The 14,258-nt window shown below is 46.6% G+C and overlaps 1 protein-coding gene across 1 annotated transcript in view; it reads right to left on the reverse strand.

The window, feature by feature from the left end:
• Kon (chondroitin sulfate proteoglycan 4-like protein) overlaps positions 1 to 14,258 on the reverse strand; it is a 46,762-nt gene that overhangs the window by 18,376 nt on the left and 14,128 nt on the right. The window contains exon 4 of the mRNA XM_076813149.1: positions 5,311 to 5,542. Coding sequence (XP_076669264.1) covers positions 5,311 to 5,542 — 232 coding nt within the window. The remainder of the gene's footprint in view (positions 1 to 5,310; positions 5,543 to 14,258) is intronic.

Genomic DNA, 14,258 nt, shown 5'->3' on the forward strand with positions numbered 1-14,258 from the left:
AAGAGAATATATAATCAACACTTATATGGTAATTATATGGGTGGTTGAAATAATGTACGCGGATCTATTGACCAAGTTTAAGCGAATTATATATGAGAGTAACTCCTCATTACACGATATACATGTACTATTTTTTCTTTCGTCTGATATCTGACACAAATAATATATGCGAGTTTGATAACTTTATACATCATCTTGTTATTGTTGCTAGTTCTCTATAAAGAAACTTACATTCTATCTAGTATTTTCAAGTAAATACAACATCTTTCCTTCTTCTTTCTCCCTTCACTCAGCTATTTCACGCGCATAATACCAACGACTGATTTACACAGACTCGTCATTGCCTTACTGTGCAAAATTTACCAAAACAAGTATTAATAAGCACTATAAGCTTAGCTTATAAGTTTCCCCCGTAGCATTAAGTGCAATATTATATATAACTCATTCCTAAGACTGCGCATGTTCCAGTTTTGGAGCCTTCGATCTAAGGACATAGTTCTTTATACCCTTTGTTAACATTGCTCGTTTTGTTCATTGTACTCTTGTTATATGCATCTTGTTTCGGCACAATAAGCGTTCATTAGTAAAACAAAGAAACTTAGTTGCGTTACAGGCTCTACCTTATTTGCTAGACAGGGGAATGAGGAATTGCAACGAGACAGGTGATAGGAATTGGTAGGTTTGAGGAAGAACTTGTGCGATTACGCAGGGTACCGCCACAAGGGGGTTTGGTTTGGTAATTACGAGAGGGATAACTTCGTCCAACAGTTTGGTTTCCTTTAGAAGAAAACACCCATACAGCCGCGTTCGAACGAGCCTGATCGAGTTTCCCTGACGGCTCGATCACAACCCCCAGGTGTTACGGGTGGGTGGATGGAAGACGACGCCTGGCGCACCTGCGGCAAAGTAACGCGAGTCGCGTAAAGGGGAAATCGAGGGGCGTTTAGGGGGTGTGCGCGGTCGGTCGCGATGATATTTTCCGAGGGGTGGAGGGAGCTGGTATCGCAGCAAACCGGAGTCGTTCACAGTGCGGTAAATCGTTCATCCCCGCAGCCTTGCCGCAGCTACCGTTCCCCGTGATCCTCTAGCCTGCGCCGAGATTATATTAATTGGCGAAGTTCCGAGGGCGGTTTTTCCTACCAACCAGCCGAAGATACTGGACAACCGCTAAACGGACAGAGGTCACTCACTGGGAAAGCCTGCCTCCGACAGTGGAGCGAAACCGCTGCAAGTTTGCCTCGAGGATTTTAAGGGCACCGTTGATCGAAGACGCTGGATAAACGACCTCCGCTTCATTCCAGTGAATCGTGGCCGTTTTAATAGTAGATTGTGATGGTAAAGGTGTCCTCGGCGAAGCTGAATACAGCGTTGATGAAAGAGGAAATAGGGTTCGCACGGTTCGATGCGTCACGCCCCGCGATTCTTCTCGCCACCGAGGAGGGCGATAACGCAAGGAATCGCTCGAGATGTTCGCCGCCGCGAAACGGAGTCATAAAATAAATAATTTCCCGTCTCGCCGCGCTGAAGAATGTAGCGATTTATTTGGACGTTACCGTGATCAAATATTCATGGGCGGAACATTGACACAGACGTCTCGTTACGCGTATATATGTACGTGCACACTTTTATTGATTCCCCCGGTGCCGAATGTGTGTCTAGTGGGGAATATTCTCTGTATTTCCGTAGTCGTTGAAACGTCATTCGATAAACGAAATTCATGCCGGGGAATCCAGAGGCGCGCTGCCTCCGCGGCTGCACAGTATCGGTCGTAAGAGGATTTCCAAATAATACTTTCACCCCCCTTCTTCTTCGCAATTCCTTATTGCTCACTCTGCAAGTCTCGTTCGATCACCTCGTCCTACCTTGCGTGCGCGTATCGCACGAAATGAAATCTTCTACAACTTCCGCTTCTGCCAGAGATCGGTTGAAAAGTCGGTCCCCACTCGCGGCAGCGGATGAATAAGTCAGGCATCCGCGGGCTGGAGTTTACACGGCGCATAATGTCCCAGCCTCCCCCAAGTGGCAATCCCAAGGAACCGTGGCGAACTCCTTTTCTTTCTATTAACATCTCCAACGCACGCAAGATTCTATACCTAAAAATGAATTGCCCCGCACCGGGGCCGGTTCGCTCCGTTTCCATGGTTCTTTATTCCTGGGGGTTGGGGGTGGCTGCCGGGGCCAGCAGGAATTAATAAGAGCTGCTCGGTGGTGGGTGTGGGCTGTGTCGTAGCATGGGGTACAAATGAATTGTCATGAATATGTAAATTGAATTTCGAGCTGGTCGCCGCGCCGGGCTCCGCGGCGGAGGGGGATGAACGGCGGGGAAGGGCCGTCAGCGGGGGTCCGTGTTTGTACCGATCGTATTCAATTTGGTACGCGTCACCTCGGCCACCTTGCCCGATGAATTTTTGCTCTCCATCCTCGGCAGCCAGCTTGCCTGGGAAATCATTGCTGTTCGCCGGCCGGCGGTGCAACGAGCCGCCGCAGTACTCCTCAGCCTCCTCGTAAAGCAACCGTAATCACGCTCGCTTTTGATTCACCCCCGCCGAAAGTGGCCGCCAGAGATACGCGCGCCTGGTCCTCGGGGGCTGGCGAAACCGCGAATCTCGTCCCGTCGTAATTCATAATATGTTTCCCGTTTGAATCGGCCTCGCCCCGGGGATAATCTTCTCCGAGGGGGTAACCGCCGACTCGCGTGCTCTTGCTGAAGAGCGTTCGGCTTCCCGACGTCTCTCTCTCGCTCGAAATCGGTGTACGTGCGAAGGAATCTCTCGGAGATCGGTGGATCGACGACTTCTGAAGCGTTCTCGGGTAATTGGAGCCTGTCGCCGAGGAAGATCGATAACGGAAGCGTGAATGGTAGGAGATCGGGTGCGGAATACAGAGACGGAACAGCTGGTCTGGTCGTGGTATCGGGATATATACTCCCTGCTAATCTTGCTGGATGACCGTTTGGTCCGCGTCCGATGATGGATGGAGTAAATATCCCCCGTGACGCGCACTAAATAATATTGTATTTCGATGGCTCGGTACCGAAGCCTGCCAGCCGGGCAGCTTGATTCATGGCGGGGATCTGTCTTAATTTCCAGCGCTTTTCGATACAGCTTGAGCACTCGCTTTCCCTGTCGACGCTCGCTCCCGTGGCCCGGGGTCTGCAGCTCTGTCTTCTCCTCTTTACGACGTCTTTGCTCCGTTTTTAGAAGCCCGGGCAAGTAATTCGTATGCAAAAGGTTTATAATTTCATGGGGGAGGATGTGTGGTGGGAATGTGTGTCTGGCTGCGCGGGGAATTTATTCGCACTTTCCTTTATAAATGCGAAGCTATTTACAGCTTCGTAGCCTCGGCATAGCGTCCTCTAAATAATTACCAAACACCTCTTTACTTCGGTAACCAATCTTCAGCGTCGATAACTCCGCTATCATCCCCTTTTTCAGTGCTGGATTAACCAAGAAGTAGAATAGGCACGTGCTTAGGACATCGGGAGAACGGGAGGGACCATAGAAATTTTCTGAATTTTAAAATCTAACTATTGTTAGAAACATTTTTCAGTCAAATTATCGAAAATTCTTATGCAACCGTACATTACGTTGATGCGATACTGCTCAAAATCTTTGAAGTGCTTAGGGCCTGTAAAGGTCTTAAGTGGATAGTGGACTATTGCATACGTAAAATCGTTAGTTTCTTTGACGCTAAATTACTTCGATACCAAACAATCGTTATAGTCGTGCTTTTGACAATCTATTGTGGGCATGTTTGCGAGTATTTACGAAAAGAAAATCGTCGGAATGTATAAAATTGTCGAAGTTATTAATCGTTGAAGATAGTCCTGTACGGCGCGCCGTTGCAGGTGGTGTACATCGATTCAGGTGAACGAATCATCTGAAAGCAAAATGCTTTTAGGTGATTATTCTATACACAAATATCTACAGTGTGGAAACTTGCCGATGAATTCGAACAAAAATTGTAGAAGTTACACACTAAGCAATTTTCTTTCCACATTTTTACGGGGAAAACTCGTCTTTAATCAGTTATAAAATGTTTTACAAACATCCAATATCGATGCGGAATTTCTACACGATAGAGAATAGAATTCTACGGCTCCAGTTAAAATTTTAAGTGAAAATATTCATTCGTTCAAGAATTATGATGTACACCGTCTCTGAAAATGGTGTTTCGAGACAGCCGGCTTCAAAGTTCGGGGTGTTACAGTGTGTTACGTTCGCTGCTATAACTTCGACAATTATTTGAATTTTTCCATGAACATCTGTTTAAAATGTTCGCAAAGGCTGAGACTTTCAGAAGCAGTAAAATATAAAATATTGATTTTTTAAGCTGAAATAGTCCACTACCCTCTTAATCCAGCCCTGCCACCTTTCCAATCGTCTTCTCTACGATCTCTTCCAGTTGCAAAGGATCCGCGAACCCTCGAAACGATCAGTCGCCTCGCTGATTCACCCCGAAACACGCTGGCGAGATCACTCGTCCGTTTCTAATTCGCGATGCGATAGTTTCCACGTGGGCCCTGTGTACGTAATCCGCGGTCCGTGGAACGAACGAATGCTCAAGGTCCTCGTTGATTCGATTGCGCCGGGCGGAGTAATAAAGAGAAACGCGGTGCACGGGCCAGCGGTCTCTCCCCTTGTTTCCACATCGCGGGGAGGAAATCCTGGGCGATGGAGCCCGCGTTCCTCCGCAACGAAAACAAAAAGTAAATTCGAGCCCGTGTGCCCGCCAGGGGGTGGCGATAGCGTAACGCGTGCCTCTGGTCCTCCTCACCCTCCCCCCCCCCCAGCTGTAATCCGCTTGCCGTTGCGAAAATATGAATTTTTATAACGCGTCGGTACTTGGGGCGACGTCGGTGGCTCGATTCATCCACTTCCATTCGAGTGCGCGCCGCGAGATATTTCATCCCCCGTCTGCGGGTACATTGTTTTTCTACATCAATTCGAGCCGCGCCGGGGTTTATCGCACCGAGAGCCGGCCGCGGTGGAGAATGGTGATCGATGCCGGTCTAACGTCAGCGAGCTGGTGAATCGCGAAGGAAGAGAAGGGATCGATCCTCCGCGCCTCCCCATTTTTCTTCCCCCCGTTCAACGAGACGGGCAAAGATCGAGGGAGATCGTGGAAGTCTCGAGCTGACGTCGGGAATCGGAGCTGAGTACGGAGAGAGACGTAGACGAGGCGTGAAGGAAGGGGATCTGTTGCACGTGGTTTTTGTTAGCGAGTCGACGGAGGACGGTCGCGGGCGAGTATATACGGTCACGTGGCGGGACCATTTATCCCCGGGTGAGTCAAGCCTGTGCGTCTTACCTAGAAATAGCTCGTTGAAGTCACCCTGTCCCCCGATGAACACGCCGTAGTGTATGTTGAGCTCGAAGAAACGGCCCGGCAGAAGGGACCTCGTCGTGTGTATAACGTCGATCTGCAGCGTGATGTTGGCCTCTCGCCTGGTCAGGTTCACCGCGTGCCAGCTGAGGTCGTTGAGCGTGAGTCCGCGGGCGCTGGCCATCTCGCTCTCGCCCGCGCCCAGATTAATGTGCACCTGTCGAAAGATCGTGGCAAAAAGAGCTCCTTAAACTATCTGCCAGGGACATCGAAGGGTCCGGGACGCCTTCGAGCTCGCAATAAGGTCCCTCCCGCTGGGTAATTATTCTTTAGCGGGCGTCGAAGGCGGCGCGAGCTTTGAGATGATCGCTTCACTCGGGGGATGGGGTTCTAGGCGTCTTCGCTTTGTAATCGCTCGGCGGACACTTGTCCACTCAGTTAGCTAAAGCTGCGCAAGCGGGCGGTAAAAAAGCGCGCTGTAAAGGAAGCTCGCAAAGGACAGCTCGCGCCCGTGTCCAGCTTAATCCGTTCTTTATTTAGGAAAAGCTCCGCGCCCGTGTTTCTAAGTGAATTAGAATAAAAATTAGCATCTGTTTAAGGGGCATTCGGCCGTTTAAATGGGCCGTAGGAAAATTGCCGAGGGAAAAAGGGAGCGTTGCCACGGTAATCCGACGACGTTAAAAGGAAACAGTTGACACAGAGTAGCTGGCGCATTTTATTAATCCAAAAGCTCGCTCCTTTCACGCGGGTCGCCGCGAACGGGAAGAGATTATATGCCCGCGCCACCACCTTTTATTTCCCCACTCTATTTTTTTCCTTTCTCGCGTCTTGGACCCGACAGCGTAAGGCTGCTGTTGGAGTAATACGTTATCGTGGTAGCGGGGTTAGTGCGACGGTTTCCTGACGAAGGCTGTTTAATCGCGACTAGGAATCGGTCACCAGAGAGAACGCAAGGCGCCGTGCTACACTGCTGCGTCCGACGAGCCTTTACCGGCTAAAAATTTCTAAGTCGATTTTCTCGAGAGGGTCATTCCACGCGAAGTCCGACACTTTTCGCAGTAACATTTCGGATTTTGGTGCAACTTGGATATGTTGTAGTCTTTAGCGGTATGTAAACATGTCTCGAAGGATTTTTCGAAATTGCAAAAATTGTGGATGTTACAGCTCTTTGAAATATAGTGTTTACTATTTTTCCAAAAATTATAACCGTTGAATTAATAAATTGATAAAAATGACCTTTTGGGTGCTTGCAGTGCAGATATAAGAGTATCGCATGGTATACTATGACCTTCAAGGCCACGCAAGGTTAGGAATGAAATAAAGAAACCCTATCTACTAGATAGATAGTTCAATATATTTACTTCAAACCTTGCAGCGGCCCTCATTAATACCCTATATAAAAGTGGTAGGTATAGCCGCTTGGCCGCTGCGACTACCCCACGGCCCGAGCGACCAGTCGAGCCGGTGTGATTTGACGCAGCGTTGCATTCAATTAATTTTCATTTGGCCAATTTTAAAACATCCACGTTTTTCAAAACATGTCCATAAAGAGAAAAAGCAGGGCTTTATCCTCCTATTTTTTCCAAATTTTTAAAAACGTGCCTTCAACTATAAATTTGCATTTGTTTGGAACAATTACTAAATAACTGGTCAAATATTCGTTTCTATTAAGTGAAATAATTTTTATTAGGTACTCTCGTATCTGCACTGCAAGCACCCAAAAGGTCATCTTTATCAGTTTATTAGTTCAACAGTTATAATTTTTGGAAAAATAGTAAACACTATATTTCAAAGAGCTGTAACATCCACAATTTTTGACATTTCGAAAAATCCTTCGAGATATGTTTACATGCCGCTAAAGACTACAACATATCCAAGTTGCGCCAAAATCCGAAATGTTACTCCGAAAAGTGTCCGACTTCGCGTGGAATGACCCGAGAATGAAGTCCGATATTAAATAATGTTATTCCTTTTTATCGACTTATTTAGTTATAAGTCGAAAGGAAAGAATAACCTTTTTTTATATCGCGCTTCATTTTCGAGAAAATCGACTTTGAAGTCCTCAACGCTGCGTCCAGTCGCGACGTGGAAACACTACCTTTACGAGCGGTACTCGGTCGCGCGTCGACCTTGCACGGACGATCAAGCTGGTCCCGTATCTTAAATGAAAAGTCGATGGCACGCGGGGGCGGGTGGAAATTATGGCGGCGCGGGATTGGCAGCAGCCAAGGCGACAACGGGGACGGTGTTCATCGACGCCCTACGGCCAGGGTGCTCGCGTTGCCCCGATCGATTCCGTAATAAAGGCGTGAGCTTTTGCGAGTCGCAGAGCTCGGCCGGTGATAGCCCGATGTCCGATGACTATGCAGAAGCCCATTAATATGTATAAGCGCGCGAGACACGACACTTGGTCCAAGTGTAAACGCGAATTTATACGTCCCCGTAGGTCGTGCCCGGCCGCGCCGCTGCATTATCGATGCACCGGTGATTGGAAAGTGAACAATCGGCAAATATTCCGCTCGTCGATTACAGCCGATAAAAACGACGCTTCCTTTTGTTCCGCGAATATGTGCACGCGTTTCTCGTTGGCGAATTCGCGGGTACAGGTAGGGTGGGTAGTCTCATGAATGTAGGCGGAAAGGAAAAATCAGAAAATCTCTAGGATGGCGCTTTATAAATTCCAGAGCAAGCGCGTAGAACCCACGGCCCTGCACTAGGGTGAAGCTTAAAAGTTAAAAAAGAAATTAAATATTTTTCATAAGTCTTACTCTGATTTCCTCCTCCGGATATATAAACACTACATACAAACTTGGGACGATACATTCTTATGTCTAGGGGTAGCTCAAGTGAGTCAAAGATTACAGAAATTATGAAAATTCAACCATATTATGATTTATACATTTACATTTATATTTGACAATTTGGCGAGCCTCAGACATCAGACAGTGTCTGTTTCCTGCTGGCAGGCTACACTCTACTAGTTGCTTTACTGAATTACACGTCAGATGGGGCAGAACGACACCTTCTCTCAGTTTCTATTTTTCTTAATGGACAAATGAATGGATTTGAAATAATTTCTGGTGTCCCATGCCTTTCCATATAATTATCACGTGCATTGGAAATTTCAGCATCATCGAGCTACCCCTAAATATAGGTAGCTCAATTATTCCGCTCATATTCTGCTCGATTTTATTTTCCATAAAATGGAACAAACTGAGATGTTAAGAAGATCATACTTTCATCGTTGAAAAGTAAGCTCCGCCCTACCCAGGGCAGCTAATAATGCAGCCGCGCAAGATCGTAAAATGAGTTTCGCAAAAAAAAAACAAGGTCAAATATCCCAGTAGTAAGGCACTAACTAAGTTACATATTTACGTTGCCCTCCATTTTTTAATATCAACTGCTAATACTTATCAACCAGTCTACTATACTACATTTTATACGAAGCCCCAAGACAATTTCTCTCCACTCAATGCGGCCCAGGCGAGCGAAAATATTCAACACCCGTGTCCTAGGGTTTCCATAGAGCCACCAGCGATACGCTGATAGCGCGTAGAAAAGTTTAGGATTGAAGTGATGCAAAGTTTTCAGAGTGTGAACGGTGGGGGGATAAGTAACACTCGTTCCCGTCGAATTCTCTCGGCGTACTTTGCATCGAAACGAAGTTGCCGGAGGATCGGGCCATCGATATGACCGGATCGTATCTCGTCGGCGCGATTAAGTCGGAAATCGCGGGATAATCGTGAAGACGGTAGGGATCCAGGGGGGCGCAGAACCGCGACGCGAGACCGAAACGATTCCATCGCGCTTTTTGCCCGCCCGTTTATCCCCTTCTCATCCTCCTTAACGATCTTCTTAACAAATTTAATTAAGCTCAGACACCGCCCCCCGCCCCGTACACCCGCGCCCGACCTCTCACGGCTGGGGTCGCGGACTTAGCCCTTCGCGAAATTAGATTCGCGTGGTTTTCACGCTGGATTTGGGCGCCCGACCGAGGAACGCCGTCTCCGCCGCACCTGATGCACTTAGACGGTGTTTTAACGCTGCGTCGCGACGCTGGATTACTCGAGTTGCCGTCTCGAGGTTACACCGACGGGGAGGCGAGTTTTCCACGATCCTGCCGAATCCGGCCCGGTTCCGCGAGGATCGTCGCGTAATACTGCAAGGCAGCCGCGTTGTTTTCCACGGCTTCAGTCGAATTACGATTTTTTTTTCGCCCGTGCACCCGCGTAACGAGCTGAGTTGACTGATTGGACGGCAATTGTCCGGCTTTCCGGGGGATTTGCCACGTTTTCGGGACGCTAGTTCCCACCGCTGCTACATACTCCATTTTTTAAACAATTTCTTTGTTAGGGAGGGCGCGAATTGTTCGGACAGAAATTAAATTACAGAGTTTAGAAAGGTCCCGGAGTACTGTTACAAGGAACGTGTACTTATGTTTTAATCCCGGGCATTGGCGCACTCAGGGTTTAATCTGGGGAAGCCGGGTTGAAGGGGAGAAAATATTTCTGATGCAAATTCAATAGAATTTATTAGCGGATTATAAAAATTTATTTTGAGAAGAAAATAGAGTTTTCTTTTCTTTTTACGAAGCTCTTGAATTATTTCAGGCGCGGTTATATTAATCTACTTTTTTCTTTTTCCTTGGGGGGTGCCAGGGCCACTTGCTCCCTCTCTGTGTGTCATACTGACCCAGGGTGAGAAACGTCAAAATTCGTAAGAAGAGATGATGTCCGCCTCTGTCCACACTGTTTTTTTTTATCACCGTTAGAGTTATAGCTGTTTACTCAAGATTACATCGGAAAGAAAAAAACAATAAAAAAATTGTATCATCTTAAAATATATAAGAATTAACACCAAAAAGGCTTTTTACCCTATGTGTTACAATTTTCTTTCAAAAAAATCGCTAGCCTTTTTGGTGTTAATTCTTACATATTTTAAGATGATACAATTTTTTTAATTGTTTTTTTCTTTCCGATGTAATCTTGAGTAAATAGCTATAACTCTAACGGTGATAAAAAAGACAGTGTGAACATAGGCGGACATCATCTCTTCTTACGAATTTTGACGGGTGGTTTCACCCCCTAAACGTACAAACGGGCCAAAATAAAAAGACACCTGTTTCTAATTTGTCGGCCCCCTAAAACACATTCAAAGACCAAAGCAATCGGAGGTGCATACCAAAAGCTACCCCTTGCCATCTAACAGTTCATCCAACATTTATGCCACCCTCCCTCTATTTGTTCAAAGACCCCGAAAAATATCTGGGACCATTATAACTCAATCTGACTGGGGCAATTAAAACCGACAACCTGCGCGCAGAAGTTCGCCGTAGCCAGTCTGCGGTGTCAAAGAGGGTTTGTGGCCATTTTCTGCGGTCCTTCGCGTTCCCCACCCGCGGAAACTTTGGATGCATCCCTCCAGTCAATCAGAAACTACGCGACGTTTCATGCACCTCCGCCAAACACGCTCGAACTCGGCTTGTAAAACATCATGCGACTAGCGGGGCGGAACGAGGACTTAGTTTAGCGTGACCGGCAATTCTTTCCGATCCACGCACCTTCGCTGCCGACTCTCGCGTATCAATTCACGTTCGAGCGGCTCGATTAACTTCGGCCAATCGGAAGCGTGAAATATCGAGATTCCCAGGGATCGCGGGACGCGCGTCATTGGCTTGGAATTTAACCCCTTCCCGATCGAGGATAATAATTCACGGTTCGTAGCGGGCCGCGAGCGAATCGAAGGGGGGTGGCTTTAATATCCGCGGGGAAAACAATTTAATCACAGTCGTTAAGGAATCGCACGGCAAAATTCCCCTCTGCTGATACACCGTTCGCTTAAGGGGTTACGTGCCCTTGATAGGTTGGAATGTAGGGACATTTTTATGATTTTTCTTTCATATAAAGAATCGGCATATTTAAAGAAATCAAGGTATAAGGGTGAACGTCCCAATTTCTGCTCATGTCCCCGTTTCCGATGATTTCGTATTTTTCTTATTATTATACGCGTTACGTTTGTGCTATAGTTGCAACGAAATAATTCTAAACTATTTAAACAATTACGCGAGTGTTGCACGAGCTTGGTGTAACACATACATCGCTATTTTTCATCAACAGAAATACGCACATTTAGAGCATTATATGTTTAATTAGAAATTACTAATAGTTAACAATCTTGAAGTATCTTTCTTAAATAGTTTTTGAGTTGGTTGATTTATTATTAAAGAATTGATCAATTACTCCGCAAATTTTGATGGCAAACAAATTTTTTACACCTTCTCTATGACGAGTTATTTCTTAAATGAGCAGAAATTGGGACATTCACCTTACACCTTGTTGTGTATAAATTTGGCACCTTAAGAAATGATGCCATAGAAGCCCATTCTCTAAAAGCCTCTTCATTATCTTTCCACACCTTTACACCAAATCTTCCGATAATAAAACACAAAACAAGACACTAATTCGAAAATCGACTCGATAGGTACTAGATTATAGTCTTAAGGAGAAACACCACTGTGACGGCCGGAAAAGTAAGCCATTTTTATGAATTTTTTTTCAGGAATAACATACAGTTTTCATAGAAAAATTTTATTACTACCTTTAGTACGCTGTCTTAAGAGACTATACAAAAAAAAAATAGGAAAACATCCATAAATTTTAATATATTAATATAATATATAAGGCCCATTGGCAGAAACGCTCAGACACCTATTTACTTATTTTCGACACAGATCCATCGTGCCAAGGCTCATCGAAATCGATGTCTACCACACGGTGTCCTCCCCTTGTTAGGTCGACCGCGTCTCCCGGATTTACCCTAACCACTTAGGTGCCATTCTTTACACGGAATGTTGCTGGATAAATGATTAGACAGCCGGCACAGGAAAGCGCCGGCACAGGGAGACGTTAACCACAGTAGAATAACAAGGGGGAAGAACCGTGTGTGACAAAAGCAAACGAGTATGTACCTGTGTATCTCGATATTTGTTCCCAAACTAGCGAGCAGGATTGATTAGTCCAGTCGAATTCATTGTACGACTGGGATGGTTATAGATCGTCCCACGAGGAATGTACTGCTAGTGGCTAGGAAAATAGTGCATACGTCGTTAAAAATTCGTGACGGCTCTATGATACCCGGCCTGTTCTCAAACATCGGCGAGCGAACGGTTTAAAAAATCTGGCCGGCGTGTTTACCTCGCATACGTTGAAAAATTCATTGGTAAAAAGCGCGGGGTGGGAACGTTGACGCTTAGCTATGTAATAACGACGGCCACGGTTAACAGGGCCAACACAGCGCGTTAACGTTTACAGGGGCTCGCGTTTATTGCTACTTGCCGAGGGCGTTTGCCGTTCCGCGACGCGGTGTCGGGTATAATACATTCGAATTAGCAGTAACGAGTCGGCCAGGATATGAAGCCGGCCCTATTAATCGTCATGAAGTTCCGCGTGTCCCGTGGCGGGTCCTCCCCTGCCTCCTCCGCGGATTCTTCTCACGGAATCGTAATTCGTAACTCAGTGCTCGTCGGCGATTATTACCAGCCAGCAAAGTGGCCGTTCCGGGCCTCGCCTGGTCCCCAGCGCGTCGTTGTTCCTCGTAATGCAAGTGGCGGGCGACCCGTTTAATTCCAACGCGACGAGCACTCGCTCCTCGAGGCGTCGCGGAGTCACCCAGCGATCGTTAATAACGGTCTGATTAATGCATGGGGGAGAATCTCGTTCGTTCGATCCCGATTCATCGTCGCTGGTATCACGGAAGCGTAGGGGGTGCGCCAAACGTGGTACGCACAGGTTCGTCCGTAACCGGTGGTGCGAGCTGAGGGGTGGTGATTCAGCGAAAATTCAAAAAATCTGAAACTTTGCAGAAACGTAGCTCGTGAGATGCCGATGGCGTGACTATTTTTTTTACTCGGCAATAAAACGACCCTAAGGGTGAAAACGTGCACTGGAAAAATGGTGAGTTTTCAGATTATCCGGAGTACCTACAAAACCGTAAAAGATATAAAAAAGAAGTTGAACTCTAAGTTCCTTGGTTTTTTTATCTCCTATAAAGCGCCGATAAAGATTTTGCGCAAAAGATCTTTCTCAAAATTTATCACCACCATCATTTTTTCCCACAATTCTTTATCGCCATATTGTAGGATATCGAAAGCCAACAAACTTGGAATCGAACTTTTTTGTTCGATATCTTTTACAGTTTCGCAGATATTCGCGATAATGTGAAAAGTCACCATTTCTTTGGCGGGGTGATTTCTTCCTTAGGACCGTTTGATTGCCGAATGAAAATATAAATAACCTAAATTTCCACCGTAAAAGTTAACTGCAATGGTATCGGTGGTAGAATGAGAATTTAGTTGCGTTACCAGCATCGCTTGAGCTGCATTTCTGCGAAGTCTCGGATTTTTTTGAAGTTCAGTTTTTGAAGCCGCCGAACTTCGTCGCAGCTGGTTTAGTTTCCTAGACAACCCCTCCACTAGGGTAACCCTTATTTTCCAACACCCCATTTCTCCTGCTCTCAAACCACCCGCTATGGTTGCTTTTCATAGAAAGTAATTCCTGGAGAAGTTTATTGCGATCGGGCGACAGGGAAGGCTTCGATTTCCGTTCAGATTCAGCAGTAACAAGTAATCAAACGCGACCGTGCAAAATCTGCGCCCGATTCCGTGGGCCGGGCCAGTGCAGAGGTTTAAGATAGGATCCTTTTCCCGGAGCAAGAGAGCAGGCTTCGAACGGCACGGGGAATCTTTCGGCGATTGGAAATATTTATCTTTAGCCCGACAGGGGGTGAGCGCGCCGCACACGTGCTACAGCGTACGACTGTCAGAGCTTGTTGCTCCCCCGAGCTGTCCTCGCCAAGAAATTAGACCCGCTTTGATACACGTAAAAAGGGTCGACTGAGCGTGGTCGGAGCACGCGACAACGAGCGTCGTAAAAAAC

Source organism: Andrena cerasifolii, chromosome 5 (assembly GCF_050908995.1).
Source record: "Andrena cerasifolii isolate SP2316 chromosome 5, iyAndCera1_principal, whole genome shotgun sequence".
In the NCBI taxonomy this organism is placed as follows: Eukaryota; Metazoa; Arthropoda; class Insecta; order Hymenoptera; family Andrenidae; genus Andrena; species Andrena cerasifolii.